The 27,380-nt window shown below is 33.4% G+C and overlaps 8 protein-coding genes and 2 long non-coding RNA genes across 12 annotated transcripts in view; 4 read left to right on the top strand and 6 right to left on the bottom strand.

Moving 5' to 3' along the window:
- The first annotated feature begins 144 nt into the window (after nt 1–144).
- Nucleotides 145–2,439, top strand: LOC107359283 (F-box only protein 9). The gene is made up of 3 exons (XM_015925771.2): nt 145–623; nt 716–1,450; nt 1,509–2,439. The coding sequence occupies exons 1-3, from the start codon at nt 365–367 to the stop codon at nt 1,925–1,927; spliced, it is 1,413 nt and encodes a 470-aa protein (XP_015781257.1). The 5' UTR covers nt 145–364; the 3' UTR covers nt 1,928–2,439.
- LOC107359198 (putative ATP-dependent RNA helicase DDX5) lies at nt 2,388–5,282 on the bottom strand. Its single transcript, XM_015925675.3, has 4 exons — nt 4,697–5,282; nt 3,841–4,506; nt 3,626–3,685; nt 2,388–3,142 (listed from the first exon to the last, which is right to left on the bottom strand). The coding sequence occupies exons 1-4, from the start codon at nt 5,139–5,141 to the stop codon at nt 2,679–2,681; spliced, it is 1,635 nt and encodes a 544-aa protein (XP_015781161.1). The 5' UTR covers nt 5,142–5,282; the 3' UTR covers nt 2,388–2,678.
- A 255-nt stretch (nt 5,283–5,537) lies between these two features.
- Nucleotides 5,538–7,174, bottom strand: LOC107359391 (plancitoxin-1-like). Its single transcript, XM_015925878.3, has 2 exons — nt 6,577–7,174; nt 5,538–6,496 (listed from the first exon to the last, which is right to left on the bottom strand). The coding sequence occupies exons 1-2, from the start codon at nt 6,905–6,907 to the stop codon at nt 5,646–5,648; spliced, it is 1,182 nt and encodes a 393-aa protein (XP_015781364.2). The 5' UTR covers nt 6,908–7,174; the 3' UTR covers nt 5,538–5,645.
- Nucleotides 7,175–7,777: 603 nt separating this feature from the next.
- On the bottom strand, nt 7,778–9,769 carry LOC107359355 (pyrethroid hydrolase Ces2e). The gene is made up of 2 exons (XM_015925840.3): nt 8,289–9,769; nt 7,778–8,226 (listed from the first exon to the last, which is right to left on the bottom strand). The coding sequence occupies exon 1, from the start codon at nt 9,755–9,757 to the stop codon at nt 8,525–8,527; it is 1,233 nt and encodes a 410-aa protein (XP_015781326.1). The 5' UTR covers nt 9,758–9,769; the 3' UTR covers nt 7,778–8,226; nt 8,289–8,524.
- A 2,809-nt stretch (nt 9,770–12,578) lies between these two features.
- Nucleotides 12,579–15,000, top strand: LOC107359218 (sialin). Its single transcript, XM_015925695.3, has 5 exons — nt 12,579–12,996; nt 13,145–13,684; nt 13,887–14,166; nt 14,244–14,485; nt 14,558–15,000. The coding sequence occupies exons 1-5, from the start codon at nt 12,709–12,711 to the stop codon at nt 14,738–14,740; spliced, it is 1,533 nt and encodes a 510-aa protein (XP_015781181.2). The 5' UTR covers nt 12,579–12,708; the 3' UTR covers nt 14,741–15,000.
- A 489-nt stretch (nt 15,001–15,489) lies between these two features.
- LOC107359292 (solute carrier family 60 member 2) lies at nt 15,490–17,622 on the top strand. Its single transcript, XM_089266971.1, has 4 exons — nt 15,490–15,761; nt 15,945–16,103; nt 16,324–16,833; nt 16,910–17,622. Exons 1-4 carry the CDS (start codon nt 15,554–15,556, stop codon nt 17,422–17,424), a joined length of 1,392 nt encoding a protein of 463 aa, XP_089123097.1. The 5' UTR covers nt 15,490–15,553; the 3' UTR covers nt 17,425–17,622.
- Nucleotides 17,623–17,788: 166 nt separating this feature from the next.
- Nucleotides 17,789–19,742, bottom strand: LOC107359535 (general transcription factor IIF subunit 2). Its single transcript, XM_015926021.3, has 4 exons — nt 19,532–19,742; nt 18,859–19,222; nt 18,580–18,723; nt 17,789–18,468 (listed from the first exon to the last, which is right to left on the bottom strand). Exons 1-4 carry the CDS (start codon nt 19,669–19,671, stop codon nt 18,346–18,348), a joined length of 771 nt encoding a protein of 256 aa, XP_015781507.1. The 5' UTR covers nt 19,672–19,742; the 3' UTR covers nt 17,789–18,345.
- Nucleotides 19,743–20,422: 680 nt separating this feature from the next.
- Nucleotides 20,423–21,818, top strand: LOC149093992 (uncharacterized). Its single transcript, XR_016198328.1, has 3 exons — nt 20,423–20,711; nt 20,776–21,348; nt 21,556–21,818. It is a non-coding gene; the product is annotated as an uncharacterized LOC149093992 (long non-coding RNA).
- Nucleotides 21,819–24,239: 2,421 nt separating this feature from the next.
- On the bottom strand, nt 24,240–25,221 carry LOC149093991 (uncharacterized). The gene is made up of 3 exons (XR_016198329.1): nt 25,080–25,221; nt 24,474–24,580; nt 24,240–24,377 (listed from the first exon to the last, which is right to left on the bottom strand). It is a non-coding gene; the product is annotated as an uncharacterized LOC149093991 (long non-coding RNA).
- A 986-nt stretch (nt 25,222–26,207) lies between these two features.
- LOC107359073 (protein O-linked-mannose beta-1,2-N-acetylglucosaminyltransferase 1) overlaps nt 26,208–27,380 on the bottom strand; it is a 43,018-nt gene continuing 41,845 nt past the window's right edge. For all 3 annotated transcript variants that reach the window (XM_015925522.3, XM_015925529.3, XM_015925538.3), the window contains one exon: nt 26,208–27,374. In XM_015925522.3, coding sequence (XP_015781008.2) covers nt 26,286–27,374 — 1,089 coding nt within the window. In that variant the 3' untranslated portion in view covers nt 26,208–26,285. The remainder of the gene's footprint in view (nt 27,375–27,380) is intronic.

Below are 27,380 nucleotides of genomic sequence, written 5' to 3'. Positions count from 1 at the left end.
TGATTGGAGTAAAAATATTAATTGATTCCCGATATTTGTGTGACAGTTAAATTGTGTTTGTTTGTAAAGTGCGCTGGATTTAAAAACCGTTTGGAGTCACTACTGGTTGATTGTTTACATCATTACAATGTGAATGTTTTGGTTTTTTTTATGTAAACAAAACTTGTATTGTTAACTTCAAATTTCAATTAATTAACAACAATGAATCAATGAACTGAGTTTCTTCTATATTGTGAATTTACTTTTCAAAGTACGTGTGATTAAAATGTCTTCTTTTAAGTGCGTTTACAATCGCGTTGTTGTCAGATACAATTCTGATCGTGAATGAAAAACTAGTGTTAGTTAATTTGAACCTTAAGCTACTATGGATACCGGAGAAGCTAACGAAAGGCCTACGAACATTCGTCAAAATATGGTTGATCCAGACATAGGATTGGCATTAGATGATGAAGTGGATTCATTAAATAGCCCAGAAGATGCAGTATCTATCGAAGCGAGACTCGAACAATTTCGGGATAACTGGAAAAAAGAACTCAAACTGAAGACAACATCTCACGATAATGAAAATGACACATCGGTTAAAAATAAATCACCAAGAGATGCAGCCATAACTCATAGTAGAGGTTCGTATAGAAGGTTCAGTTAGATAATTTTCTTTATTCTAATGAGTTAAAAATTATCCTGAGTCCGATTCAACTAAGAATTTTTTCTTCAGATTATGATGGTAAAGATGTATCTGATATGGAACGCCAAGCTGCTGAATTATTTGAAAAAGGGAGTAATTTGGAAGCAAATGGAAAATTGTACGATGCTGTTGCTTGCTACAGACGAGCAACCCAACTTGTGCCTGACATAGAAGCAAGAATGTATTTTAAAGAAAAAGCTAATCGAGAGCAGCGTAAACTTGATCAAGAAAATCAAGACACTAATGTTGATGTTTCAATTGAATCCAAGGAAGACACAAAAGAACTCGACTTTGAAGATGAAATCAACTTAGTTTTGAAATTTAATTCGCTCAATATCAGTGACAATGGAAAATTTTTCATCTGTCAACCATCTATTCCAACTCGCTCAACTCATTTTTCTAATCTTCCGTACGAAGTTGTGCTTTATATTCTTCGTTGGGTTGTTTCTGATGAGCTTGATATGAGATCATTAGAAACCTTTGGACAAGTTTGTAGAGGTTTTTATATAATTTCAAGAGAACCCGAGATTTGGAAACTTGCCTGTCTTCGAATGTGGTCTGCACCTATCATTGACCAAGAAGATTTTTCTCTTTATAATGATGATTGGCGTACAATGTTTCTTGAAAAACCTCGAGTCAATGTAAATGGTATCTACATTAGTAAAGCATCTTATGTTCGCCAAGGAGAAGCATCTTTTCAAGATGTGAATTATCGACCCTGCTATTTGGTTGAATACTATCGGTACCTAAGATTTTTTCCTAAAGGTATTAGCTAAGAAGGTTTATCGAGAGTATTTTTTTAAAATTATCTTCTTTCATTTAGGAGTCATGATGATGTTAAACACGCCTGACGACCCATACCAAACCCTGCCAAAACTCAGGTCTCAAAATGCTAGCAATCTTGCAATCATTAGAGGCCACTATAGAATTCATGGTTCCAGGATTAATGCTGTTTTAAAAAGTCGAACTTCTTCTGTTGAAAGAATAACTTTTGGTAAACGCGGACATAAAAACCGACCGGTTGTCTCAGAGAAAGACTACAACATTTCATTGGATATTCGCAATGTAAAAGGAAGTCGTAACAATCAACTTGTTTGGAGCAGCTATTCGGTAGTTTCGAAAAAAAACAATGAATTTGAATCATACAATACTTTCGATATTGTTAGTTTGACTAAATTCCCTCCGTTTAGGTTCAGTCGAGTCAAATCTTATGGTCTTACATCCATGGCTCCTTTAATGTAAACCAAACAGATAAATTCAAATGTATACGTTAATACATTTTGTAGTTATAAACATGTAAGATATTTTGGGTGATATTTTAAAGGGGTAAATTGTTTCATTTCTGTATACTAATGGTTGGAATTGTTCAACTCATTTATAAAAGTTAAGAATGAAATAAATTCAATGAACCTTTTCGAAAATGAAGAAAATAGATTTGCATAAAAACTGCCAAAAATCGCATAAATTTTGATTGTATCAAAGGATTATCAAGATTCAATCGATAGATAAAAATCTTGTAAATAATCAAAATCTCAAAAATCTCAATTTAATACGAATTCTGTTTTGCTCATGGACCTGAATTTCTATCTGAACTATGAGTTTTTTTCGTGGATGCTTCCGAAATACATCTTGTTACTTTTTAACCAAATAATTAATCCATTTCCGTTTAAAATCAAAGTAGATTGAAAGTCTAATATCGGTGTATTGTTTATATTTATAAAGTTTTAATGATTAAACTGATTTGATTGTTTAAATCGGTGTCAGATTACAAGTCATGTGTTCTTGTAACTTTTTTGGGAAGAGATGCAAGATATTCAACTCCAATCATAACGAGAGACGAGGTCAAAATCAAAAATGACAACCGATATTTGTGAAAATGAGATTTTAGAATTGCCTGCAACATACAATTACATCAAAAAAGGGTTTGAATGAAATAGAACAAAAAATTCCCAGTCAAGGTGTGTAAAATGATTTACTAGGAATAGGATTATGATCAATTGAAACGAGACCCAGATGAGTACGAACTATCATAATAAGGTTTTTTAGCGTTAGAGTTAGATGCAGCATCGAAAGAATCGAATTTTCTCTTTTGAGGATAGCCTGCGCCATTTCCATTAGAATTATTTCCATAAGAGTTATTATAGCCATTTCCTCCTCCTCCTCTTCCAGAATTGTAGGAGTTCTTTGGAATGAAACCATTTCTACTTGAACCATATCGACGGTACTTATCTGGTCCACCACCAAATCGAGATAATTCGAGTAGTTTAGGGTTAACTGTTTGGTTAGCTTCTTTAAGAACATTGATCAAGTCATTAGCTTGTTTAGAATTGCCTTTGGTAAAGAAAGTGTATGCAGTTCCTTTTTTGTTTTTACGACCAGTTCGTCCGATACGATGGACATAATCCTCACTTGAGTTGGGATAGTCAAAGTTGATGACATATTTTATGTCTTCGACATCTGAAAATTGAAATGAAATTAGAATGAGATAACGAGATGATAATAAAAATAAACTGCGCTTCATTGCGTAGCATCATCAGTCCATTTTTGAATCTCCAGATTAGATCATCAAATTATGACCGAATTATTAAATGAGTTGGTTGAAGTTAAATTTGAAAAACATCCATTGATTTTTTTTCCAAAAAAACAAATATATGAATAAAGCATCCAGGAACTAAGTTCAATAATTTTGACCCAAAGGAACAACTTACTTACCGTTACTCCTTTGGTTCATGGTCAAGAGAAGAGAACTCAAAATTGGAGAAATTATGATTTTGTTTTCAGATTGAGCCGATTCCACATTATGACCCAGATCAGGAGTCACTTTAGTCATCGGCGTCATTCCCAGATGCAGTTATTCAAGACATTTACATGTCTGTTTCCAAATAAATATGTTCCTTCAAACTAAAGAAATCGAATTCATCGATTTTCATTTTATCTTACCAAGTCCTCGAGCAGCTACATCAGTAGCAACTAAAATAGGAGCCTTTCCACTTCTGAACTCTGTAAAATAGAAAATAAAAACAAAATATTAGAGAAATACTATAAGTAAAAAGTCATATACAAGAAATTTATAAAGCGTAATAATGTGAAAACCAGCTTAATAGCTACAAAATAACGACTTCAATAAAAATTGAATTAGAAATTTCAATACTAACCTTTCAAAACCCAATCCCTTTCCGATTGACTCTTGTCACCATGAATACACATGGCAGGCCAATTAGAGTATCTCAATTGCTTTGTTAAATCATCAACCTTTCTCTTGGTCTCAGCAAAAACTATGATTTTATTTTCACTATTCTCTTTTACTATTTCAGTAAGAAGACTGAAAAGTTTTTCTTTCTTCTCCATGTCACCACAAACTTCAACAATTTGAGTAATATTGTGGTTAGCATGTAGTTGGAGAGCACCAACATTAATTTGAATGTAATCTTGGAGAAACTCTTCAGCCAAAGTACGTACTTCCTTTGGCCAAGTGGCTGACCACATGAGAGTCTGCCTTTTTGCCATTGTGATTGTAGCAATTATCTTTCTAATTTGAGGTTCAAAACCCATATCTAACATACGATCAGCTTCATCTAAAACAAGATAACTAATATTGGCTAGGCTAATAATGCCGCTTTCTATAAAGTCATTGAGTCGACCAGGAGTGGCGATGACAAGCATTGGCCTGTTGCGTGTGATTTCTTTGATTTGAGGGCCTTTTGAAGCACCACCAAATACACAGACATTGCCGAATCGGGTTTGAAAATGATTGACTACTTCTTGGATCTGCTGAGCAAGCTCTCGAGTTGGAGCAAGAACCAAAGCCATTGGACCATAATCTACAATGATAAATAGAAGGGTTATAAATATAGTGAAATTGAGTTTAAGCTCTGGTATAGTATTTATAAAGTAGAAAGAATAAAACAAAACCAATAGCTAAACAGGCATGGGAATGGGAGGGCAACGTGAATTTTAGCTATTCATTACCATGGGGACTAAACATTAATTCATAATTCAATTCGTTCTTACCTCTACGTTCATTCAATTGTGAGTCAATGTGTATAAAAGCAGGGATGATATAAGACATAGTCTTTCCACTACCAGTTTGGGCAATTCCAACCATATCTCGACCAGCCAAGGCAATAGGCCATCCTTGTGCTTGAATAGGAGTTGGCTTATCATAGCCTTGTCTAGAAAAACCAGCTGAAATGGACTTAGGCCAAGGATAATCGGTAAATTCCATGATCGGTGGAGGTACATTGCTTCCTCTGATGGTGATACCTTCCTTTTCTCTGAAAACGGTTATATCTTGTTCACTATAGTCAGATCGCACATTTACTCCAGTGTAAAAATCACTTTTCACTGTTAAATTAGCAGGAGGTTTTGGAGTTGGGGTATTATTACGATGATAACCACCACCACCACCACCACGATTATTATTATAACCGGCACCGTAGCTTCTATATGAGGACATGATGTTTTAATAAGTTAAGTAAAGTAAGATTCAAAAACAATTTTACTAATTACAATCAAAAATTAAATAAAGAACAAGCAAGGTAAACCAGGCAACTCGTTTATATACTTCAAGAAAATGGCGTCCAACACGTTAACTACAATTGGCTTACAAAGCCATGCTATAGAAAGCTTCCTCCTTTTATACTCTAGATGGCGTCGTTAACATTTAAAAGGATTTAGCTTAAATGTATTCCGTTTCCGGAATTGTTGTCAAGGTAATCTCAGGTAATTAATAAAATTTATAATTAACCAACTGAATGCACAAATGTCTCTATCGAATCTTCAAATTTGTATTTTATCGAGTCTTAACAAGAACGGTTCATTGATAGAAATAGTGAAAAAATCACAAAAATGATTGCTATAAGCATAATCAAATGAATTGATTTTTAATTGAACTCTTCACATTTAAGGAATTGAATTGATAAAAGCCAGACAGTCTAGGGAAGAGTTTCATTGAATTGTTTCATGTTGAATCAAAGAAGAAACGTTTAGCTTTTGGTTTTCTTGTTGAACTATTCTTGCGTGTTCGTTGATTACATGCTTCTGTAGATTTTATTATTTTATTAAAAGCTGACCAAAGTTGTTGATTTTTTAGACAGACAACCGATCCACCTCGTTTTGATTGAGACTGCATTCTGTTTATATCACCGACACATGTCCAAGGATTCTTTTCACTTGAGGTTTCAGAGTTATCAGCATCAGTTGTGATAGCCCATTTTGAGTGATCAGATGTAAAGTCCCAATCATCGGTCTCGGTATCGTTTTTAAATTTCATACTGATGGACTGTACATTCATCACATTAACCGTTTTCCTAGAGCAAGTTGAGTTTAAAATGCCTCCAGCTCCTCGCCTCCAAGTTTGAGTGTATAAATCACTTTTTAATGTGGGTCCAATTACATCAGAGTAAATTTCAATCAAAGCTCGAGGAGATTTGCCAAAAACCGTAAACTGTGTTCCATCCGATGAGCCTTTTAGTGAAGATGTTAAAACTGTATTCCTATTTCGAGACCTTTTCCGACCAGAAGAAGGTACTAGGCTTTGGAAGTTATCATTTTCCTTCGGAATCGTATCGATTAAATTGTAAGCATAAACATTTGGTCGCATTAAAGCCAGAATTGATCCAATCTTAGGGCCTTCTAATTGACTCGCAAAACTGAGACACAATGAAATCTGTGCGTTTTCCCTTCCCGTAGTTGGGTAGTCGTAGGTTTCATTGAACAAATTAGGAAAATTGGGAACTGAATGGATCAACCAAAATCCTGAGGTTGCGTCCATAGCAATAACACCTTTAGAGTGGGCATAATAGCCATTACCTAATGAAAAGTTGAAAAGTATTTAAAAAATTGGTAAACACATGATATTGTTAAAAAAATAATCAAATGAATAAACTAACCTTTTTCCTTTGGTGGATCATCATTCCAAGCAAAATAAGTATATTTGGAGGCATCAGCATATAATGGAGCCAATGTTTTACCCCAAATGGATCCTGAATCATTAACCAATTTAGATGACAATTTCAATTTAGATTCCTTGTAATCTTTGCTTGTTATTGTAGCATAATTGTATCCATTTTGGTTTGGTTTGGGCTCTTCTCTAGGAAGTTTGTAGGCAATGTACCAATCAACTGATTCATCTTGTTCATTTTTACAGCTTATAGCGGTTGAGGGTCCGACAATACAACCAAACAAAATAAAAAAATAAAATAATTTAAACATTGCTGACATTTTAAGAAAATTAAGGTTAAAATCTAAATCCTGGTAAAGATGCTGGACAAAAGCTTTTGGTCACTTGATGTTGTTTGAGGCTGCGAATGGAAACCATTCCTGGCTACAAAAAAAACAAGGTTTAAAAAATCATGAAATTGAAGCTGCTTGTTTATTCCAGATTGAAATCCAATGCAACATGATATTCAATTTAATTTCACACGAATAATTTCAAATCACGAGATATTTGAAGAAATACAATTTCTAAATGTACAAAACTCTAGGTTTCAAATCGACAATCACCTCAAACTTGTTTACCATAAATCAATCAATAAACAGAAAAAAGTTTTAAATAAATTTTCACAGATCTTAATTGTAACTGTGGCAATGAAATGATATTCATCAATACTGTTAAATAGCAGGATGTAGACCGGAAGAATAAGGTAAACTGGCAAGGGTTCCATCCGTTTCTACCTTTTTTATGATATCTCGAAAACGAAAGATAATTTCGAAAAATGGATTCGATAACCGAATTCAGTATAAAATTGTGTATCATGTGTGTTCATAACAAAAAAATCCTTTCTAGACAGCTTTGACCTTCTGATGGACGAGGCCACATTAGATTCGTGTTCAGTTTTCACTCGACAACCTTGGTTAAATGAATCTTTATCGATGTTGCACTTGAACATATCGATGACAGTACGAAGCTCAGCTTCTTGATAATAAAACTTTCATTTTAATTCATTCGCAAGAAAGACAATATAATGAAATAGGGTGTGAGCACGCCCGATATTACTGAATATAACCATAAGAAAACCTAACAATTGAAGATTTTAAACCGATTTCCCTAATCTTGTCCATTATTAATTATAAATTAACAAGACAATCGAATAGGCAGGCATCATATTTATTGAATTATTTTGCAAACTCAGAGTTACCAATGAGATAAATTAATGTAAGAGCAGAGCCAAGCTTAACAAGGCTATGGAGGTTGGTACATAAGCCACTCAGTCTCATCTAGAAGCTAACTTGGCGTATGCCTTGAGTAGTATTCCAATTAAAGAAACTTTTTTATTGTCTATTTTAGTCTCTTTTTATCTGCTTTTCTTGAGTTTCAGGGCTGGGTTCTGAAATTTGTATTTTTTGCGGCGACATTCGGGCCAAAACCAGGAATATAAAGGGGAATATTAATATAGTGTTTCGATATATAAGCCCATTCTTTGTGGCAAAATTCAATTCTTTCCGTTTCAGTTTTTCCCCAATCATCAATATTCAGTATCATTGCTGACATCTTTTCTTGGAATGGTTTCCATCTAGTTTCACCAACCATCGGAATCTCACTGGAGAGCAAATAAAGAATCGTCATTATAAATTAATTACTTAACGAAGTGAATAAACTTACCCATTTTCAGCAAAAGCAGTCCAGATTTTCATCATTTCACGACTCAATGAAATATCTTTCTGTGAATAACCAGGTTTCATCAAGGGATAACCAAAAACATACGGAGCTTCAGCTCCATGAGGAGTCCCTATCCAATTTGAAATCCGACTTTCTGTACCATAATCAACCAACCCTAGCCATTCAGTCATGGAAGGTGTTGGATTTTGAGTGTGATAGTAAGCATACACTTTACCGCCCTATTTACCAAGACTGGATGCATATTCAAGTCCAAAAACATAAGCTGGACAAATGAATAAAAGGTCACTGTAAGCCTTTTCAAGGTGAGACCTGAAATCTGAATTGTTAGTTTCTGGACCAAAGTATAGTTCACGGAAATAATCAGCTGATTCAGAATCAAAAAAGCGCTTCAAGTAATTTGTAGCTTCTTGATACGATATTGGCTTAGGAGGTATTAGATAATTAAAGACTATGGGATCAATAGCCATCATGAACATCGAAGCGTCATTCTTTTCAACACCCAATAGAACGTCAACCGAATTATCAAAAAGTCCTTCTGCAAAAGCTTTGGATGGTTCGTATGGCAGAAACTCGTCACCCACTTGAAAGGAAAATTCAATTATTTTATTATCCAGACTATTCAAAATCTCTGTCGCTGACAAATTCTGCATGCATTCAAGAACATTTGGCGATTTTGAACATGAAGTTTTGTTGTAGAGCTTCCAAGAATCTCTAATCAAGACATCAATATTATGATCCATGAAAACTGTTCCCGATTCAAGAATAGCTCGTTTGAAGAGTCCTTTTGAAAGGGGAGACAATAAATGAGCAGAGACTGAGACTGACCCAGCAGATGAACCAGCGATTGTCACACTATTTGGATCACCCCCAAACTTGCGAATGTTTTCATGAACCCATTTCAAAGCAAACAATTGATCTTGAAAACCAATATTTGAAGGGATTCGAGGTTCATCGGCTCCAAAGTGGATGAAACCAAATGCATTGAGACGATAATTTATAGAGACAATTATAACATCATGTAATGGAACCAATGGAATACCTTCAATAACTCCAGATCCAATTGTAAACCCACCACCATGGATCCAGAAAAGTACTGGTCTTAGTTTTTCTGATGAGTTGTTAAAAGTTGATTCAGTTACATGAACATTTAGATAGAGACAGTCTTCACTGGTTATTTGAATATCTGGCATAATATGGGGTTGCAAACAAGCTGGACCAAAGTCAGTCACTGATTTAACCTCAGTCCATGGGTCTGGTTTAACTGGTAACTGTAACCTTAATATATCAACCGGTGGCTTTGCATAAGGAATACCGAGAAACTGGTAAACTCCAATCGATTCATATTCGATAACTTTACCTTGAATAGGACCAGTAGTCAAATTAACTATTGGAGTTAAATCAAGCCCATGAATGGGCGAAAAAATTAAACAGAATAATATAAAAACATTCATTTTCAAATGATAAATCAATGGTTATGGTAAACATTTTCTGTTTACGATTTATATATAACCAACTCTCCAATCGAAAGTCGAATCATTATTTTATCATCTCAAATAAATCAGTGAATTGTGATTAGAGAAGTATTTTGAAGAGACAATGAAAAAAACAATCGATTTAACGATTTGATCTTGATCTACAAATATTTATTAGTACAAATTATCGGGAAAATTCATTCTAATTTTGAATCATGAGAATTCAAAATCCGAGTACAAATTGATAACTCACTTCTGAACAATCAATAAATTAACAATTTTCTCTTAATATCATCGACTATTAACAGCAGCTCTGAGAAAAGTTTATGTTAGCAACTCAAGTGGTTGCAAACGCTCGAAATGTAAAATTTTTCCGTGACTTAGATGGACCCAATCTTTTGTCAAAAGAGTTTAGTTAATTTCAGTTAATTTTTGGTTGCATTTTCAGCATTTGCAACACAATTGCTTCTGCTGCAGGTTTCATATCTCTGAGGGTAATTGGTGAATTACTTGACAGTGAGTTTTTAGATCAACAGAAGATTAATAATGGCAATTTATATTATTATACTATCAATACTCACTAAAATTGCTTCTTGTTTACAGTTAGATCACAGTGAAGTCTAGTGATCTTTTTATTGGTGCTATCATGACTTTTGGTGACTTAAATTTTCTCATGTATGCTAGCACTGAGCCAGTAGCATGAGGTGTAGCTCCTTCACGATCAAATGATATCAGATTCGGGGTCACAAGAAGAAGCGTACTATTAATCTGTACTCAAAACTGGTAAACACAATCGAATTATAATGATTCAAAATTATAATGAATTTCCCCGATAAGAACTAGTATGAATCTTACTATCGTGAATCAAGATCAAATCAGTAAATCGATTGTTTTTCCCTTATCTCTTCAACACATTTCCTTTACAGGAGGAGTTTGTACACTTCTTGGATCATCTTTGCTCGATATTCAACAAGATTTTGTTACCACTTCGAAATTAATTCCAGTTCGTTCGATTGGCTATATCACAGGAGGAATCTTTTGTAAGTCAAAGTCAATCAATTTAACCTCAATTTTTGTTTTTAAATCAACTGCTTATGTGAATGTCACGTCTTGTTGCTGCTAAAATGGTTTTTGTTTATTACAACATTGTATCTTTTGGTAGCCTTTTGAGCACCTTTTGGTCCTTTTTGGGTGTTTTATTGATGAATCAAGTATTTTTTTTCATTTATAGCTGCTTTTCTGGAAAAATTCTCAAATATCAATGTAATTATGGCGCTGACCAACTTCACTGGAGGTTTATTCCTGATATTTGCTCCATGGTTTACATCAATCTATTTAGTTGCTTGTTTCATCTATCTTTCGGGGATTTCCCAGGGACCATTTGATATATGTAAGTTATAATTAACGCGATTGAAAACTTAAATACTGATATTTGTGGATGTAACTAGTTCTGTCTAGTTTTACTCGAGCTGCTGAACATCAGTCAAGGTTCTTGATTCAAGAGTATGAACAATAAGATCAGCTGAAAGTCTAAAGTTTTGTTTTTCATACTGGAAAGCTCGAAAATGCGGTAAAGGCTCTTTTGAGCTAATTCTGAACAGATAAGGGCAAAACGGATAATTTCACCAGGGATAAACCTATTAAAGCTAAATTTTTAAGAAGTTAAAATCAAACTTAATGAGTATAACCCGAAGTCTAAATAAAGCAAGTCGAGTCCCGAAATTGTCCATCAATTGTTTGAGGCCAAATAAGGCGCAACATTCAAAAGACACCAATAAAAATTACTAATCAAAACACAATTAAATTCATAATTATGTTTTTTATTTATAAAAGATGGTACTGATATCGAATGGACAGTTTTCAGGGACTCGACTGTATTGAGAAGCATTTTATCAGTTTTTTTCTTTTTCTCTTGAACCTTTTGTTACAATTTGACCATCCACTCAATCATACTGAGTGATAATTTAACTTCTATTACATCAAAAAAGGGTGCTAATCATTTAGATTTGGAAAATTATGAACATAGAGAATATCGAACTGTAGAAAACGCGACGCGCGCGCGTATTTGACTTTAGCTGTTTTGCCTTTAGCTCTTAAGGTTTATCTAAAACAAGCTTAGCTATAAGAGTTTTAGCTAAAAAGGTACAGAACCATAAAAAGTCATATATCAGCTGGAATTTTAAGCCATTTTCAAAATTGTTGACTTCAAAATTTCTTTACAATTACCGATTATGTCCGCAAATAAGCATTTTTCCCACTGAGCTTCGCGTTAAATTAACTTTTAAATTTTCATTACAAAAACTCATTCAAATTTCACCCAAAATTAGCCGATTGTTTGTCCATTGTGCTTTAACTGGAAAACTTTTTGCAATAACGTTTTTAAGCACTATGTAATTAATTGATAAAATCTCTATTTTTCATGATAATTTTGCATCATATTGTTCATTACCCTACTATGCCAATTTTGGTACAGAAACAAATGAGTTACTAAATTGAAAACACGATTCCTAAACTTTCGCAATGTCACTGTATCATTTGCCGCGTTATCGAACAGTACTTCCCTTATTCCTTATTTTATTAGTTAGATACTCTTCTTTCAATCTTGGAAGACAATTAAGATTTATCGAAGATATAACAATTGCATAAGAGTCAAAGCAGAAAACAATTAAAACAAAGCGTTTCACGTCACTAATCATAAAAATAACCACCTCAGAGTATAATCGACTCTCTAACGGTTACTTCAATAAAAAGTTGAAATATAAAAGGCTCGAATCAACTCAACATCGCTCTCATATGTTTCAATTGTGCAATAATATTGATTCTGTTCTGTTTCTTCAACTATCGTTTTAAATCACTTTATTTAATTTCTTTACTGTTTTCCATAATAATTGTAATCCCTTTACTGGTTCTTTTTGTTTTGGTCTGTACTGATGAACAACATGGCAAGTAAACCAGATCTCGAGATGCAAACTATCTCGGTATTACCAACAGTCATGGAATCCAAAGCTAACGATAATTTCCCGAAACCTTGTATTCCAACTAGGTTTTACATTGCCTTTATTACTGCTTTAACAACGTTTGTTATGTATGCCATCCGCAATTGTTTAAGTGTTGCGATAGTTTCAATGACTGTAGATGAAACTAAGTTGAACAAATCAACTTCATATTCAATGACTGACAGCAACAATTCAATTACAATCAAACCATTGCATGAAAAGGTAAGTTATGATAAAATCAGTTGTTGTTATTGACTAATATCAATATTAAACACTTTGAATCTCAATATTTTCTTAAAAGAATCGATTTAGTTTTAAATATTAATCGAAATATGAATTATTAACATAAACATTGTTTTAAATCATCCAGTTTGCTTGGACCGAAAGTCAAGAAGGAGTTATTCTTGGTTCCTATTTTTACGGATATGCTGCATTTCAAATAATCACTGGAGTCATATCAGATAAATTCAATGTTGTCCATTTGTGTATCATCTGTAACATTATCTCAGCCATATTATCAGCTTTAACCCCGATTGCTGCTCATGCTGGCGTTGCCTGGATATCGATTGTTCGAGTACTCATAGGTGCAAGTCAAGCTCCTACCATTGCTTTGTTATTGGTTTTGGCTGGTAAATGGTTTCCACCTGATGAAGTTGTCTTGCCGATAAGTTTGCTTAATGTTGGTGGTAACATAGGGTCTGCTGCTGCTATGCCATACACGGCTTGGCTTTGCAATCAAGATTTATTGGGAGGATGGCCTCTCGTCTTTTACTCATTGGGTGCCATTAACTTAATCATTCCATTTTTGTGGCTTACAACAATCACTGAAACGCCAAATAATCATCCATTCATATCTAAATACGAGATTGATTACATCGATAAAGCCAATTCAAATGTTGGAAAAGTCAAGGTGAGTTTGAAGTCTACACAGCGAACCAGAAATTCGTAGTGTTTAAGCGCTCAACGTATCGGTCAACTTTGCATTAATTTAGTCAGAGACCTGTGACGCTCGTTTTCAAAATGGAGGAAAATGGTTTGCTGTGTATAGCAATTCAAATTATTTCTTACAGAAATCTTAATCAATAATGTTTCGTTTTGTTTTGCTTTGAAAGATACCAGTACCTTGGTTATCTATATTCACCTCCCTTCCGATTTGGTCAATCATTGTTGCTAAAGGATGCATATATATGGGTATCATGATCTTTAACACCAAAATTCCCGCTTATCTCGAATCTGAACTTGGCATGGACCTGACTAGTAACGGTTCTTTCAATTCGCTGTTGAACATTGCTATGGCGATCTCAAATTTATTGTCTCCACCCATGTTTAAATATTTGATCAACAACGGCTATGTTTCTCGAACAGTTGCCAGGAAGATCGCCGAATCCATAAGTACTGTCTAATTCTCTTACGTTTTGCATCTCAAACTAACTTTCAAATCTTTAATCTTTCTTATTTGTACAATTAAGGTTTTTTTATACCTGCAATTGCTCTTGTGACAATACCATTCATCAAACAGAATACAACTCTGATCCTGTATCTGTTAGTGATTTCAATATTCTTCATGGGATTTCAAGCAGCCGGCGACTGGCCAATTACTTCTGAAGTGGCACCTGATCTAGCTGGAAGTGTTTTCGGTATTACTAATACAACTGCTGCTATTAGTGGTTTCATGTCACCTCTGATAGTTGGGGAATTACTTGAAAGTGGGGTTAGTAAATCAACATTGCATTATTAACATTTCATGATAATCATCTCATCATTATTTAATTTCTTCTCACAGTTAGACCACAGTGAGGCCTGGAGATATGTATTTTTTATTGGTGCTGGTGTCATGACTTTCGGAGGTTTAGTTTTTCTCATATTTGCTAAAGCAGAACCAGTACCATGGGGTGTCGCTCCTTCACGATCAATTGATGCTCTGGATAAAAATCTGGAGGCCAAGAAAAGGACGAGGCCACATTAGATTCGTGTTCATCTTGTTTTCACTCGACAACCTTGGATAAATGAATCTTTATCGATGTTGCACTTGAACAAATCGATGACAGTATGAAGCTGAGCTTCTTGATAATACATGTAAAACTTCGAAAAAGTCGAATCGAGTTTCTCCATTCAAAAATCAATGATTATTGGAATTGTGTATTATTGTAATTGTAATCTTAACGCCTGAGAAATCGTCAATTTCATTTGATCTGATGAATTAAATCATTGTTTCAATCATTTTAATTGCATCCGATTGAAAGGAACACAAAATTCTTGGAGAAATCTCTTGCATGACAAAATTTAACGAATCTTCATTATTCTGATGTTTATTTGAACTAATGCAATGTTATTTAGCACCGATTTTGTCAATATCTCGATCTTCACAGATCTTAATTGTGTAATTGTGTAAATGCAATGATATTTATCAACACTGCTAAATGACAATTTATTTGCACAACGTTTTTCACTTGTGCAAAGTTATTAACAAGATAAATTGTCAGTTAATGTTACTTCGATAAAAATGCGTAATGCTAGTGGATAAAAGTACAATTGTAAACTTATTAGCTTTTAATATGTTTACTTTGATGAGGAAAGGTGATTAGATTAAATTTTAAGACAATTTGTCAAGTGATAATTACATGTGCTGCAACTTGTGATGTAAACGCTGGTTAACGTTGAACAATTCATTCCTAAATGTTTTAATTTTCATTTCCATTCATTATTTTAAGCGTGTCCGCCATCTAACTGTACAGTTGTCCATTGAAATATCGGTGAACCACCGAGATCTATTAGTGAAATGAGTTTACAAACCTACCTCGACCAAAATGGATACAAACTTGTCAAGAGTATTTTTTGCTTTCTTACCTTTATGGGATTAGGAGGAGTTTGCACACTTCTTGGATCATCTTTGCTCGATATTCAAATTAGTATTCAACAAGATTTTGTTACCACTTCGAAATTAATTCCAGTTCGTTCGATTGGTTATATCACAGGAGGAATCTTTTGTAAGTCAATCAATTTAACCTCAATTTTTGTTTTTAAATCAACTGCTTATGTGAATCTCAAGTCTTGTTGCTGCTAAAATGGTTTTTGTTTATTACAACATTGTATCTTTTGGTAGCCTTTTGAGCACCTTTTGGTCCTTTTTGGGTGTTTTATTGATGAATCAAGTATTTTTTCATTTATAGCTGCTTTTCTGGAAAAATTCTCAAATATCAATGTAATTATGGCGCTGACCAACTTCACTGGAGGTTTATTCCTAATATTTGCTCCATGGTTTACATCAATCTATTTAGTTGCTTGTTTCATCTATCTTTCGGGGATTTCCCAGGGACTATTTGATATATGTAAGTTATAATTAACCCGATTGAAATCTTAAATACTGATATTTGTGGATGTAGCTAGCTGTGTCTAGTTTTACTCGAGCTGCTGAACACCAGTCAAGACTCTTGAGTCAAGAGTATGAACAATAAGATCAGCATTAGCATAAGTTTTCATCCAAGTATCTATAGATCAATGATCTTTGCTCATCAATTCTGAAGAATTAAACTTTTCTCTCAAACACAGATAGCAACGTTTATATTATTAAAATATGGGGAAAAGATTCAACAAATTATCTGCAAATTCATCATATGTTTTTCGGTGTCGGAGCTCTCATTATACCTCTGGTGACTCGACCTTTTCTATTGCCATTTCAACGTGATGAAGACCAGATTATTCAAGGAAGGTCTATAAACATTAATATAACCTCATCAGCAACAAAATTGCCATTTGGTGGATTTACACCCGATGATGTAACCATTCAATATCCCTATCTGATCAACGGAATCTTTCTTTGCTTGGTTTCAATTGGATTCATAGTTTTTTACTTCAAGGATAAGCAAATCCCATCTAATGACTGTAAATCCGTTAATAATACCGTTTCTGGTAACATTGATTCACCTGGATGCAGTAATGCTGCTTCTGGTGACAATGGATCATCTCAAGACAATGTTGATAAACCATGGAAGAAATATGTCGCTATAATTCCAATGATGTTGATTGCAAACATTGCCTTTGGATTTACAACCACAGTTGGTAAGATAAAATCAGTCAATCATTGAAATTCAATTATGACATTATTTAAAATTTCAATTTAACTTTTGCATCTTAGGTTCACTGGGTCCATCTTTTGCTGTGAAATCTCCCATCGCAATGACCAAGAAAACAGCAGCTTTGTTGATTACAGTATTTTGGACAATGTTTTGCTTTTATCGAATAATTTTTATCCCATTGTCTAGTTATTTTAGTCATAGACGGTTAATGCTGTTTAACCTGCTTTTGATCTTAATCAGTGTTGGCTTGATGATTTCAAAAGCTGCTTATGATCCATATTTTACATGGGCATCATTTATTTTACTCGGCACTGGATATTCACCAACATTTTCAGTCTCATTTGCCTTACTGCAACAATATTTTCCCATTTCTGGCCGATTAGCTTCATTCATATTCATGAATGGCTGCATTGGAGAATCAATTCATCCTTGGTTAGTGGCCAAGTTCATGGAAGGATGGCCAGAATTTTTTGTCTATTACCTTGGTGGAATGTGTATAGTCTATGTGATTCTTAACTTCTCTCTTCCTCATCTGTGTAATTTAATTTTTAAAAGACGGACTACCAATCAATGATAATCATTGTTCACAATTGCCTTCCATCAAAACGTTTCATTTTTACCAGCTTACCCTTAATCTAATATGTATTTTAAATTGGTTAAAGAGACTAATTGTTCCTTTTAATTAAAATCCTCAACCTCTAATCTGAATTACCCTACTCTTTAACCACTGAGCTGATGGTTATTGATAATAAATTGATGTTTTAATACATAACCTTAAGGCAGGTATTCTTGCGCAGATGAAGATTATTGCGTTTTACGCTAAAAAACGCAAGAGACTAAAGATTTTGCGTTTGCACTTCATATGCTGGCGAAACGCTCACTCTAGTTTGTATGTGCTAAAAATTTATGTTGACTGGTTTGTTATAAACTTTCAGTTATTTTGAGTTTCAAATTAATATATTCAAGTTCATCTTACAAACATGCAGAAATTAGTTTAGATTGAGCAAAAAGAAACATTGATCGATTGGAAAATAGTTGATTACAACCCTGTAAAAAAATGAAAATTCAAGTGTTTAGTTGAATTTGGATGCAATTATTTTCATTGAGTTATCAATGAAATTTGCTAATTCCAAATTTTTAAATTTTCATGTTAGATAAATCAATTTTTTGAAGCAAGACTTCATAGGTCTTTGAAGATATAGTATTATATCTTCAATTACAATTACTATACATAATGAGATAGTAATAACAAAGGTCCCAATAAACAATGTTAATCATTGTCTCAAGTCCATTATAATGATTTATAAAGCATTGCATAGCTCGACAAAAGTTGAGGTTGACCGTCGGTATCAAAAAAAAATAATCATTACAGGTTAAATTGTAATATCAATAGAAACCATCGCACCAGTTGGACAGATATAACATCAGAATCCACAACAATATAATAGAAAATCTTTTTTCAAATATTTTGCCAAATTTTAAATTCTTGACATCATCAATTTTTGCTTCCCTTTTCCTCTTCGTAATGACGATACTCTGGCTTGAGTTCCCATTTATTTTTATGTGGGTTTTTGGTATTGTAGACACAAATTTCTTTCAAAATGGTTTTCAAGTAAGTCTGGTGATAAAAAGAGAAGAGAAAAACATTGATTAACATGAGAATAGAAAATAACAATCAGAGTCAAGTAGTGAGTTGCATGTGGAAAGATCGCATGAAACTGTGACTTACACTAGGTTGTTTAGTAATTTTTTCAAGATCTTTACTGTTGTAATATTGATGCTTCTCGAAAGCTTTGAATAACATGTCCAGAACTTTGTCCTTTTCATCACGCGACTTTTTATTTTCTCCTTTACGTTTGGAATCAGTATCAAGCTGTAATATTTTTTAAGGTTAGTCGGCAAAAATTGGGAAAGAAAAGAAAGAAAAAAGTAAGTTAAAGATGAAGACATGTTGATGAAGAGTAGAGGGTAAGAACCGTTTAATGGGTGAGAGTAAAATCAAATTTACCTCTACTCTATGAGAATTGACGGGTAAATAGCTAATTGGAGTCTGATCTAATTTGAGAACCACTTTATTGGGTCTTCGAGCGATTTCCATTTGTTTGGCTTTAAGTCTCATGTAATTTGTATCAGCTTTAGGTCTACATTCACCTTTTTGGACAACGTTGCCCTCCAAGACAAGCTTACTACTGGTTCCTGATTTATCATCTTTTGGACACGAAAAAACAGCTAAATGTTGGTGAGAAATGTCGCTTATAATGAAACGATGTTCCTTTGGTATCTTCGGATCACTAGCACCTCTATGTGAGTTAGCTTGTTCAAAAACGTCACCAGATAAGTCAAACAGAATCTCAGGTCGTCCACCTAAGCCTCTATTGAGAATAAATAGAAAAAAAGAAAATAAAAATTCAATTAGGTTAACAGGAATTATTTAAAGGCCGATAGAAGAAGTCAGATTATGAACACGAAATCAAGTGATTGTTCCTATCGAGAAAATTGAGTTCAAATGAGAGAAGAGGAAAAATTGAAATCATTTCATTAGGCCTTAAACACTGGGCAAGCAGTTGTTAAGCTACAGGTTGATAACAATTGATAAAAAAGGTGATAGTAGGGAAGGTGATGGTGGTGATGATGGCAAGGAAACTCTATATTATTCATAAATGGCTAAATATTTAACTTACTTGCTGATTTTAAGCCGGCCAAGTTCACTTTTGGCTGGAGCAGTTGCCCATTCGGTTGCCATGTATTTAGGTACTTTAACCAACCAGACACCTCGTGAGGCATTAATGATGTCCATATCACCGGTTGAATTGGCACTCATGGTTCTAATTTAATAACTAGATTAGTATTTTAAATGATTAAGGTTGAAAGACACGGTGACAAGTTGTCACTGAAAAGAAGTGAAAATATTTTATCTGAATCCGGATTGTAACAACTGTAAACTAAAAAAATGGTTGTCATAGTGATAAAACATTTGTTCGACTTTTGAGGAATTTAATTTGAATCCATTTTCAGTTCATCAGTTCCTAAACAACTGATAAATCTCCCGATAAAACTGGATAACTAAATAGTCACAAGGAAACATTTCTACAAAGACATTGGACAAGCTGAACCAAAAATTATCAGATCTCAATGCTGAAATTTTATCACAAATTAAAGAATTACTTTGCGAAAATCAAATTAACTAAATTTATTTTCCTATTTTATTGGATATTGAATATTCAGTAGCTCATGGGATGAACCAATGTAGTCTTGAAGTGTAAAAGTAAATGGTCAATGAAGAAATTAAAAATTGAATGCCTTACTGAATGACCGTTTTCTCATTTCAATCATACAAAGTCAATTATTTCAGCTATCCTTATAGTGATAGGCTTTGTTTAAGATTTTAATCAAGAATAATTTAAGATTTAATTACTCTTAACTGATTAAACATTTGTTCACACGAGGAAATCTCAGACATTGAGCAAGAAAATTAGCTGAGAATCAATGCTGTAGGTTTTAATTTCAAACAAATGCCAAAACTAATAGAGTAATTATGCAGTAATGAAAATTGAAAATTGAAACCTATTCTGAAGATTACTAGATTGTCGTCTTGAAGTTACTTTTTCAATCAAATCTGGCTCACATCCTCGCTCAAACCATTTGGTTAACCATTGAACAAAGCTGGTAAAAATTGGTAACAGAGAGACCAGAATACAATTAATTTGACCTCAATCAAACCAACTAACTGATTGTAAGTGATTGTATCTTCCATTAATCAAATGGTTACTCAAATTGATTGAGAAACGAAATAGAAGGAGTGAGAGAGAAAAAATTAATAAAATTGGAAAAGTAACTCACAAAAGTCAACAACAGCAACAAGTAAGTTTACAAGAACATGTCTAATGCCATTGTTACTAATCAACTTTGATTCACTTTCAATTAGTTTCACTGGTGTGCGCCATTGCCAGTTGATTGTTTTCTTGCTTTTTTGCTGTTCTTGATTATCGTTGTCAATTTTTACCTTCCATCCAATGTATAAGGTTTGAACAAGGAGTTGGGTTGTTACTTGTCAGACATTTTGTTTTTAGTCAATTCATTGGAATCTAATTGTGCTAAAATCAACCTTTAATTCAAAGCTTACTTTGACGTAGCTACAATAATCATTTCCAATTATACTTGTTTACTACCATTGACTTTCAATTGTGCTACTCCAACCAGCATCATAATCATCTGACTCCTCACCATCAATAGACCAATTTAATTTATCCTCACCATTCAGGTTAATCGATTCGGTTTTTTTTCTTGTGTTCATTATCGACTCCTTAAATGTCTCCAAAATCATTTTTTGACAAAATTGATCGTCTCTCGGTCAACAGGAAATCAACTTATGAGAAACTTGACCCAGCCAATATTATGGACGATGATGATGGCGATTTAGATTGTTCAACCCTGGTTGATCCAACAGCAAGACGATCCAAGCCTGATTCAATTCCTTCAATTAACTTTGACAGAATCTGTAAGTTAAATATTTATTTCGATTGTTTATCCAAATTGCTTGTGTTTTTAAGCCTCCTTTGATTGCTAGTTATGCTTGTTTCGAGATATGAACTTTTAACATTCCCTTTTTCCTTTCGATTGTTGAATATTAATTTTGCATATTTTCCATTTTATCTCTTTGTTTATATCCATTCACTGAATCTTCATTTATCAATCTTGAAATTAGTCAAGGACAATCCAATCTATCGTAAAATTGATGCTTGGCTTCATCCGAAAGAACAGCGAATTATTCCGAGACTTGATTCTGGTAATTAGATCTATGAATGTATGAAAAGATGTTCAATAATAAAAGATTGGGATTAGCTTTGTATCATATGACAAATGTATAAACTGTTTTTTACATCAAGTTAAAAAACTGTATTGTATTAATATAACCAAATGTTGAAGTTAAAAAAAATGAACGAAATAAACCATCACCGTTATTAATTATTTATGAAGTCAGTGAAATAAACTTCACAATTAATTCATTGGTGTCATTGATTGAATTAGTACTTTTTACATATAGTCATTGTTTGGTTCAACCAATACGATATTCATCAACTGTTTATCAACCTAATCAAGTTCACTGTGTACTAAATTAATTCATTAGAAACGCTAAATGTGTACTTTAAACTTGAGGTAAGTTTGAAATAACATCATTAGTCTGACAGTATTTCAACTTACAAAAATATGTATTCCAATGGTTTTTTCTGGATTTGGTTGGCAATACAAATCAAAGGCAAGCAAATTTATTGGACTTGGCCATTTTCTAGTCTTTAGTATTCAACTATTCACAGCGAAATCGGTTTTAGCCTCATAATTTCCAGATAACAACAATTGAATGAATATGCTTACGATTGTATAAATAACGGCGAAAATAAAGGTAAATATTAATTAATTATTTCCTGATTTTAATTGATCCCTCATTTTGGATGGTAATTATTGTCATAAGCGAACAGATTTTCTTTTTTTCATCAAGGATCACAAAAGAAATTACATTTAGGTTGAACTGCTTTCATTAAATGATCATATGAATCGTCGTTGTTGTTTAAATGACTAATCATTTACTTTATCAATGTGAATATCGGGTTGTAGTCATGCTAAATATATTCCAATGTGATGAATTTCCTTCAGGGACAGGCCATGTTAATTTGCTTTTTTTGTTTTCTAATTTCCAATGAAGAGATTCATGATTAGTCCAGACAAACAATATCATCCGACATTGAAGTTGATTCCACATGTGTAGTTGTTACAGATGAAGATGTTGAGTGCTGAGGCGGTGGCGATGATGATGTTAATTTAGCCATGAGTAATGGTGCATTAGGTGCTGGAGGTGGAGGTGACGGTGGTGATAATGATGGTGGTTTATTTTGTTGTATTAATGGTTGTTGTATTAATGGTTGTTGTATTAATGGTTGTTGTGTTAATGTTTGTAGCAGTGATTGTGGTCTAGATTGTGGTTGGTATTGTGATGATGATACAGAAGGTACTTTCACAGGCGGTAACATCCTAAAATCACAGCCAACACATTTGTGTTCAAACCGTTTTAATGGTCTCGACGGATTTGCCATTTGCTTTTCAAACATTGCAACAGTAAGTCTCATATTTTTGACTTCATTTTTGAGCTCCGATGCCATCCGAACTAACTTTGCCTTATCTTGTTCAAGTTTTTTGACTCTTTCATCCTTTTCCAGGAGAGCTGCCGCCACACGTTGTTCAATATAATCAGAAATTTCTTGACTGATGGAATCCATTTGATATATATTTGGAATAAAGATGACTACTACGAGTTAAGACACCAAAACTAAAGACTAACAAAAGTAAATAAAGAAGATGATATACATGGACATGGCACAAAATGACAAAGAATGGAAACTTGCATGTTAATTGAAGGATCAGATGTTTACAGATGTACACTCAAACCTCTCATAATGAGACCCTCCGATAATGAGACAATTTCTGATCAGAGTCATCTATGGATTTAATAATCAATTAGCGCTATGATTTTAACTTATTTCTTTATATCATCTATGCAGTTTCTAATGCAATAATATTGTTGATAATTAGTTAAACATGTTTTTTGATGACAATTGAATCATTATTGGTTAAATTAAAATGAAACCAAATCAAATATGTACCATAATCGATATAAACAAAGCCAAAAAATCCTTCGTTCAAATAGCGTCTGTGGAAATAAGCTTAAGAGCTATTCACAGAGAGTCTCATTATGAGAGGTTTGAGTGTATTGACATTTTATTTATCGCTAGTTGCCTTAATTGGCGATAGATGTCGCGCAAGTCCTACTCGAATTTAAAATTTAAATTTTCCTCATCTTCTGGTCATCACATCGTTTCAATGAAAGGGATTCTCCTTAGCTATTCATAATTCAAACCAACTTATGCAGAGAAAATTGTTATCAGATCTTTCCACTTCCAGAATTAAAATTACCCAAAAAACTTGATCTTGCTTTAAACAATTTATCCCAAATTTAGTCAATGGATTGATTTGACCAGATAACTGGTAGATGCAATCATAGCCAGTGCCATATACAGTGAATTTAAAAACTTATTCTAGCCAAATCTTGCTATCAGTAAACCTGCTATCTAAAGAGGTTCTTAAGTACATCTCTTTGAGAGCTGCGGTCAGTAGAAATAGAAAAGTCAATTGTTTACAATATTGAGCGGAATGAGTTCAAGTTGGCAGAAAATGTGGCTCTTAAATCGATCAAGTATCATTGATAATACTTGATACAATTGAGAAATCAACAAAAAAAATAGTCTAAAATGGGTTGCCGAAATGACCATTTGAATTTTTTTGATGTGCTTATTGATATGTGTTCTGTTAAACAAAGCCAAAGGAAGTGTTTAACAGATGACTCGATGATCTCTGACAACCCAGTTATCAATTGAATATCGCCAAGTCTATGAATAAGCTGCCTTGATTGCTAGTAATTATTTACAGTTGCCCTTTTTTGTTCCGACATCCATTTCACAATGGCTGATTCGGCACCTAAAAGATGTGAACAAATCAAAATGAAGATGATTATTAACAAGGTTTTATCGATGTTCAACCAGAATAAGTAATTCAATGTTAAATTTCATTTACACCGTAGTTGATACAGAAATGTCCATAGACAAAAAAAAACGCGAATCTAATCCATGAAAACACAATCAGGTGACTTCATGAGACATTTCAATTTAGCCAACAGAGATCTGGTTAAAAAAAACAAAAACAAGTTAGCTTGAGGAATTGATGGAATAACATTTTTAGTGAGGAATTGAGCTAAAAAAAGTGGCTGTTGAATTAGCTAAATCAAAGGCAATTTACAGGTCAATATAATATCTTTATATTAAATAAATAAAGTACATTTCTCTCTAGATAAATAAACTATGATATCTCTGATATAAATCTCTATAAATCTATGAAGATAAAAACGATAAATATATATCTAAATATCACCGGTTCGGATATCTGTATTAGCGATTCAGCACCAAACAGCCACTCACTAAGGAAAGTTGATTTGATCACGATAATGTTGACTGCTAAAATAGGTTAAATAGTAATTACAGTTGTTCAAGAAATATAACTCCAGTTGTTTCCATTTTGAGGTTTAAAATCACTTTCAATTATTTACTGGTTTGATGAAATATTCATAAACAAAACTTAAGATTGAAAATGATCGATTAAATGTTAATCCTTGAATATACTCACCTTATTTTGCCTAATCTGGATGAAAAGGCGATTTAAGAATCAGTAAATCACAAACAAAAACGTCCTCTTCAACATATTAATCATCGCCAAGACAGGAAAAAAAGCGTCAAAACAAAAATTAAAATTTCAATTAGTCGCCATCTTTCGTTGAGAAGAGTTAATGAAAATAGCGGTGACAACTTGTCACTGACAAGCATTTGTCAATGTAGAGGCTCTAAGCTGAAAATACGCAATCTAGTTATTTAAGTTCAACTAAATTAGGGTCCAACTCCGTTTTATGGTGACACCAATTGAATTAACCAACAAATGTAAGTGGGCTGATTTTTTCAAACTGACATTAACGACAATTCAATTAAAATTCAATTCACCATTCAACCGTCACCATTAAAAATAAGAATAACCAGATTTAAGGTGTAAGGTTGAAATTGGGTTTAAAACCCGAAAAGATTGACATAAATAAATCAACATTAATTTAATAATCCGTATTTACTTTTAACCATTTACACAGTAAAAATTAAAATTGATCTTAAATGTATGACTTTAATAGTAAACTAATTATAATTGTATATTAAATAATGATGAAAATAAATAGAAGTTTAATCAATAAATAATGAACAGAATGGATGAAATTGATCCGATTTATGGTTGGTAATGGATAGATAAAGTCAACTGATTGTTAATTTAAGAGCAAAACATATTTAAACCCAGACAGATCTAATTAATTGATAAGTTGATTGTTAAAATATCTATTAATATCAACTCAATCATTTTCCGCAGCTGACCTTTTTCAATCTCATTCACTGTTTCCATCACGATTAATTAATCAATGTAATGGATCAATGTAACTTTTGTCTGCCCTTTCAAATGTTGATAACAATTAAGATGGAAACAAAGTTAACCTTTCTTTTTGTTGTAATTAAAATTAAACTGGTTTAAATTAAGGTTACGATGAAATTTAGCCTCGGAAAAGGTTGCATTGACCATCTAACTGGTACATTTAATTGAAATAGTTTTGTGGTAAACTTGCATTGCTTGATCATTGAGATAACATTAGCTTCATTTTAGGTTACCAAATAAGCTTTTACAGACTGAAATCCGTTGTCAAGTAACTCTTGAGGCTTTGAATTATGTTTGTTTTTTTGTTGTTTAATTTAGATATAATTTACAATATTTAATAATTATAATAATAATAATAATAGTTTTACATCATTTGATTTGATTTTTGTCAATTCTGTGATCTTCCAGGTAAATTGGCGTCACTTTGGCTGGTTTAAATACAGAGTAGGGTGAGTTGGGAACACCAACAATAAGAATGTGATTACCTTTAAACCAAAGTCTCCACATTGATTTATGGTAACCTCTAGGATCAAGATCCCAGATTTTAAAACATTTTGCCACTTGAAGCCAGGTTTTGTAGTCCCCGGGTCTGTCCATTTTGATGAACATGGCGTAAACCTCATTGCGAGTGTCTGGGATAAAGTTGTCCTCGCAGGGTGATTTACTGTGATCTAAAACAATGGCCTTTTCCAACATTGCCTGTATAGTTTGCTCGTAGTTGTCCTTTTTCACACTGTCAACATTTTTAAGCTTAATATAAGGAACTCGGTTAAAGGCATGTTTCTTGAAGTAAGTGTCATGGAAGTAGGAGTTCATGTTAAGTCCAGAGGAACCAAAGTGATAAGTACGAGAAACATCTGGTACAACACATTCCCGACCTTTGCGTATCTCAGGTAACCTCATCCACATATCCCAGTCCCAAAGTTTTTCTGGAGTAGGCCAACGGGTTTCCAGTTCCTCTTTGTAAAAATCACGTTTTAACATCCAGCCCAATCCAGGCATGGTTTCAACCCTGTACAGTAGAGAGGGATCTTCAGCTGTATGCTCGTAACCCTGATCATTCCAAGCTGATATACAGTAAAGGGAATCATCTTCCTCTAAAAGGCGAGAGGTTTGACTAAAATAGGAAAACAGGTCGGGTGACACATCCAGATCCTCTTCCAGAATGATGGCATATAAAGCTTGAGGGAAAAGGTTAAAGGTGGCTGTAAGGCTAGCCTTATAATGTTGTGAGATGCGAGCATTTTTAACTCCTATTGGTGTATGTTGAATACCTCGAAGGCCAAATAATTTGGTAACTTCAAGTGGCTCTTCAAAGTATCCATCAATGAAAACCGTTATCATCTCTTTATTGGCACCTTGAGCGGATAAAAGTGAACGCAACATGTTGTAAAGATAATGTGGACGATTGGAGGCAATTATGGTTACAGGAATATTTTTCACTTTATTGTCTGGAAGCTAAAA

The sequence above is a fragment of the Tetranychus urticae genome, chromosome 2 (assembly GCF_039701765.1).
Source record: "Tetranychus urticae isolate SD_2017Ah chromosome 2, NJAU_TeUrti_SD_1.0, whole genome shotgun sequence".
Classification (NCBI taxonomy): Eukaryota; Metazoa; Arthropoda; class Arachnida; order Trombidiformes; family Tetranychidae; genus Tetranychus; species Tetranychus urticae.
The sequence above is the reverse complement of the archived record's forward strand: the minus strand, read 5'-3'. Positions and strand labels throughout refer to the sequence as shown.

What these genes read in the sequence shown, in the direction of transcription:
- LOC107359283 (XM_015925771.2), top strand. Translation starts at nt 365, where the DNA reads ATGGATACCGGAGAAGCTAACGAAAGGCCTACGAACATTCGTCAAAAT. An exon ending in AGCCATAACTCATAGTAGAG is followed by an intron (nt 624 to 715) that starts GTTCGTATAGAA and finishes TTTTTTCTTCAG; the next exon opens with ATTATGATGGTAAAGATGTA. An exon ending in CCTAAGATTTTTTCCTAAAG is followed by an intron (nt 1,451 to 1,508) that starts GTATTAGCTAAG and finishes TCTTTCATTTAG; the next exon opens with GAGTCATGATGATGTTAAAC.
- LOC107359198 (XM_015925675.3), bottom strand. Translation starts at nt 5,141, where the DNA reads ATGTCCTCATATAGAAGCTACGGTGCCGGTTATAATAATAATCGTGGT. An exon ending in ACAATTGAATGAACGTAGAG is followed by an intron (nt 4,507 to 4,696) that starts GTAAGAACGAAT and finishes TTATCATTGTAG; the next exon opens with ATTATGGTCCAATGGCTTTG. An exon ending in TGTAGCTGCTCGAGGACTTG is followed by an intron (nt 3,143 to 3,625) that starts GTAAGATAAAAT and finishes TTCAATTTTCAG; the next exon opens with ATGTCGAAGACATAAAATAT.
- LOC107359391 (XM_015925878.3), bottom strand. Translation starts at nt 6,907, where the DNA reads ATGTCAGCAATGTTTAAATTATTTTATTTTTTTATTTTGTTTGGTTGT. An exon ending in TGATCCACCAAAGGAAAAAG is followed by an intron (nt 6,497 to 6,576) that starts GTTAGTTTATTC and finishes ACTTTTCATTAG; the next exon opens with GTAATGGCTATTATGCCCAC.
- LOC107359355 (XM_015925840.3), bottom strand. Translation starts at nt 9,757, where the DNA reads ATGAATGTTTTTATATTATTCTGTTTAATTTTTTCGCCCATTCATGGG.
- LOC107359218 (XM_015925695.3), top strand. Translation starts at nt 12,709, where the DNA reads ATGAACAACATGGCAAGTAAACCAGATCTCGAGATGCAAACTATCTCG. An exon ending in CAAATGTTGGAAAAGTCAAG is followed by an intron (nt 13,685 to 13,886) that starts GTGAGTTTGAAG and finishes TTGCTTTGAAAG; the next exon opens with ATACCAGTACCTTGGTTATC. An exon ending in GAAGATCGCCGAATCCATAA is followed by an intron (nt 14,167 to 14,243) that starts GTACTGTCTAAT and finishes TGTACAATTAAG; the next exon opens with GTTTTTTTATACCTGCAATT.
- LOC107359292 (XM_089266971.1), top strand. Translation starts at nt 15,554, where the DNA reads ATGAGTTTACAAACCTACCTCGACCAAAATGGATACAAACTTGTCAAG. An exon ending in TATCACAGGAGGAATCTTTT is followed by an intron (nt 15,762 to 15,944) that starts GTAAGTCAATCA and finishes TTTCATTTATAG; the next exon opens with CTGCTTTTCTGGAAAAATTC. An exon ending in CCAGGGACTATTTGATATAT is followed by an intron (nt 16,104 to 16,323) that starts GTAAGTTATAAT and finishes TCTCAAACACAG; the next exon opens with ATAGCAACGTTTATATTATT.
- LOC107359535 (XM_015926021.3), bottom strand. Translation starts at nt 19,671, where the DNA reads ATGAGTGCCAATTCAACCGGTGATATGGACATCATTAATGCCTCACGA. An exon ending in GGCCGGCTTAAAATCAGCAA is followed by an intron (nt 19,223 to 19,531) that starts GTAAGTTAAATA and finishes TATTCTCAATAG; the next exon opens with AGGCTTAGGTGGACGACCTG. An exon ending in AAATTACTAAACAACCTAGT is followed by an intron (nt 18,469 to 18,579) that starts GTAAGTCACAGT and finishes TTTTATCACCAG; the next exon opens with ACTTACTTGAAAACCATTTT.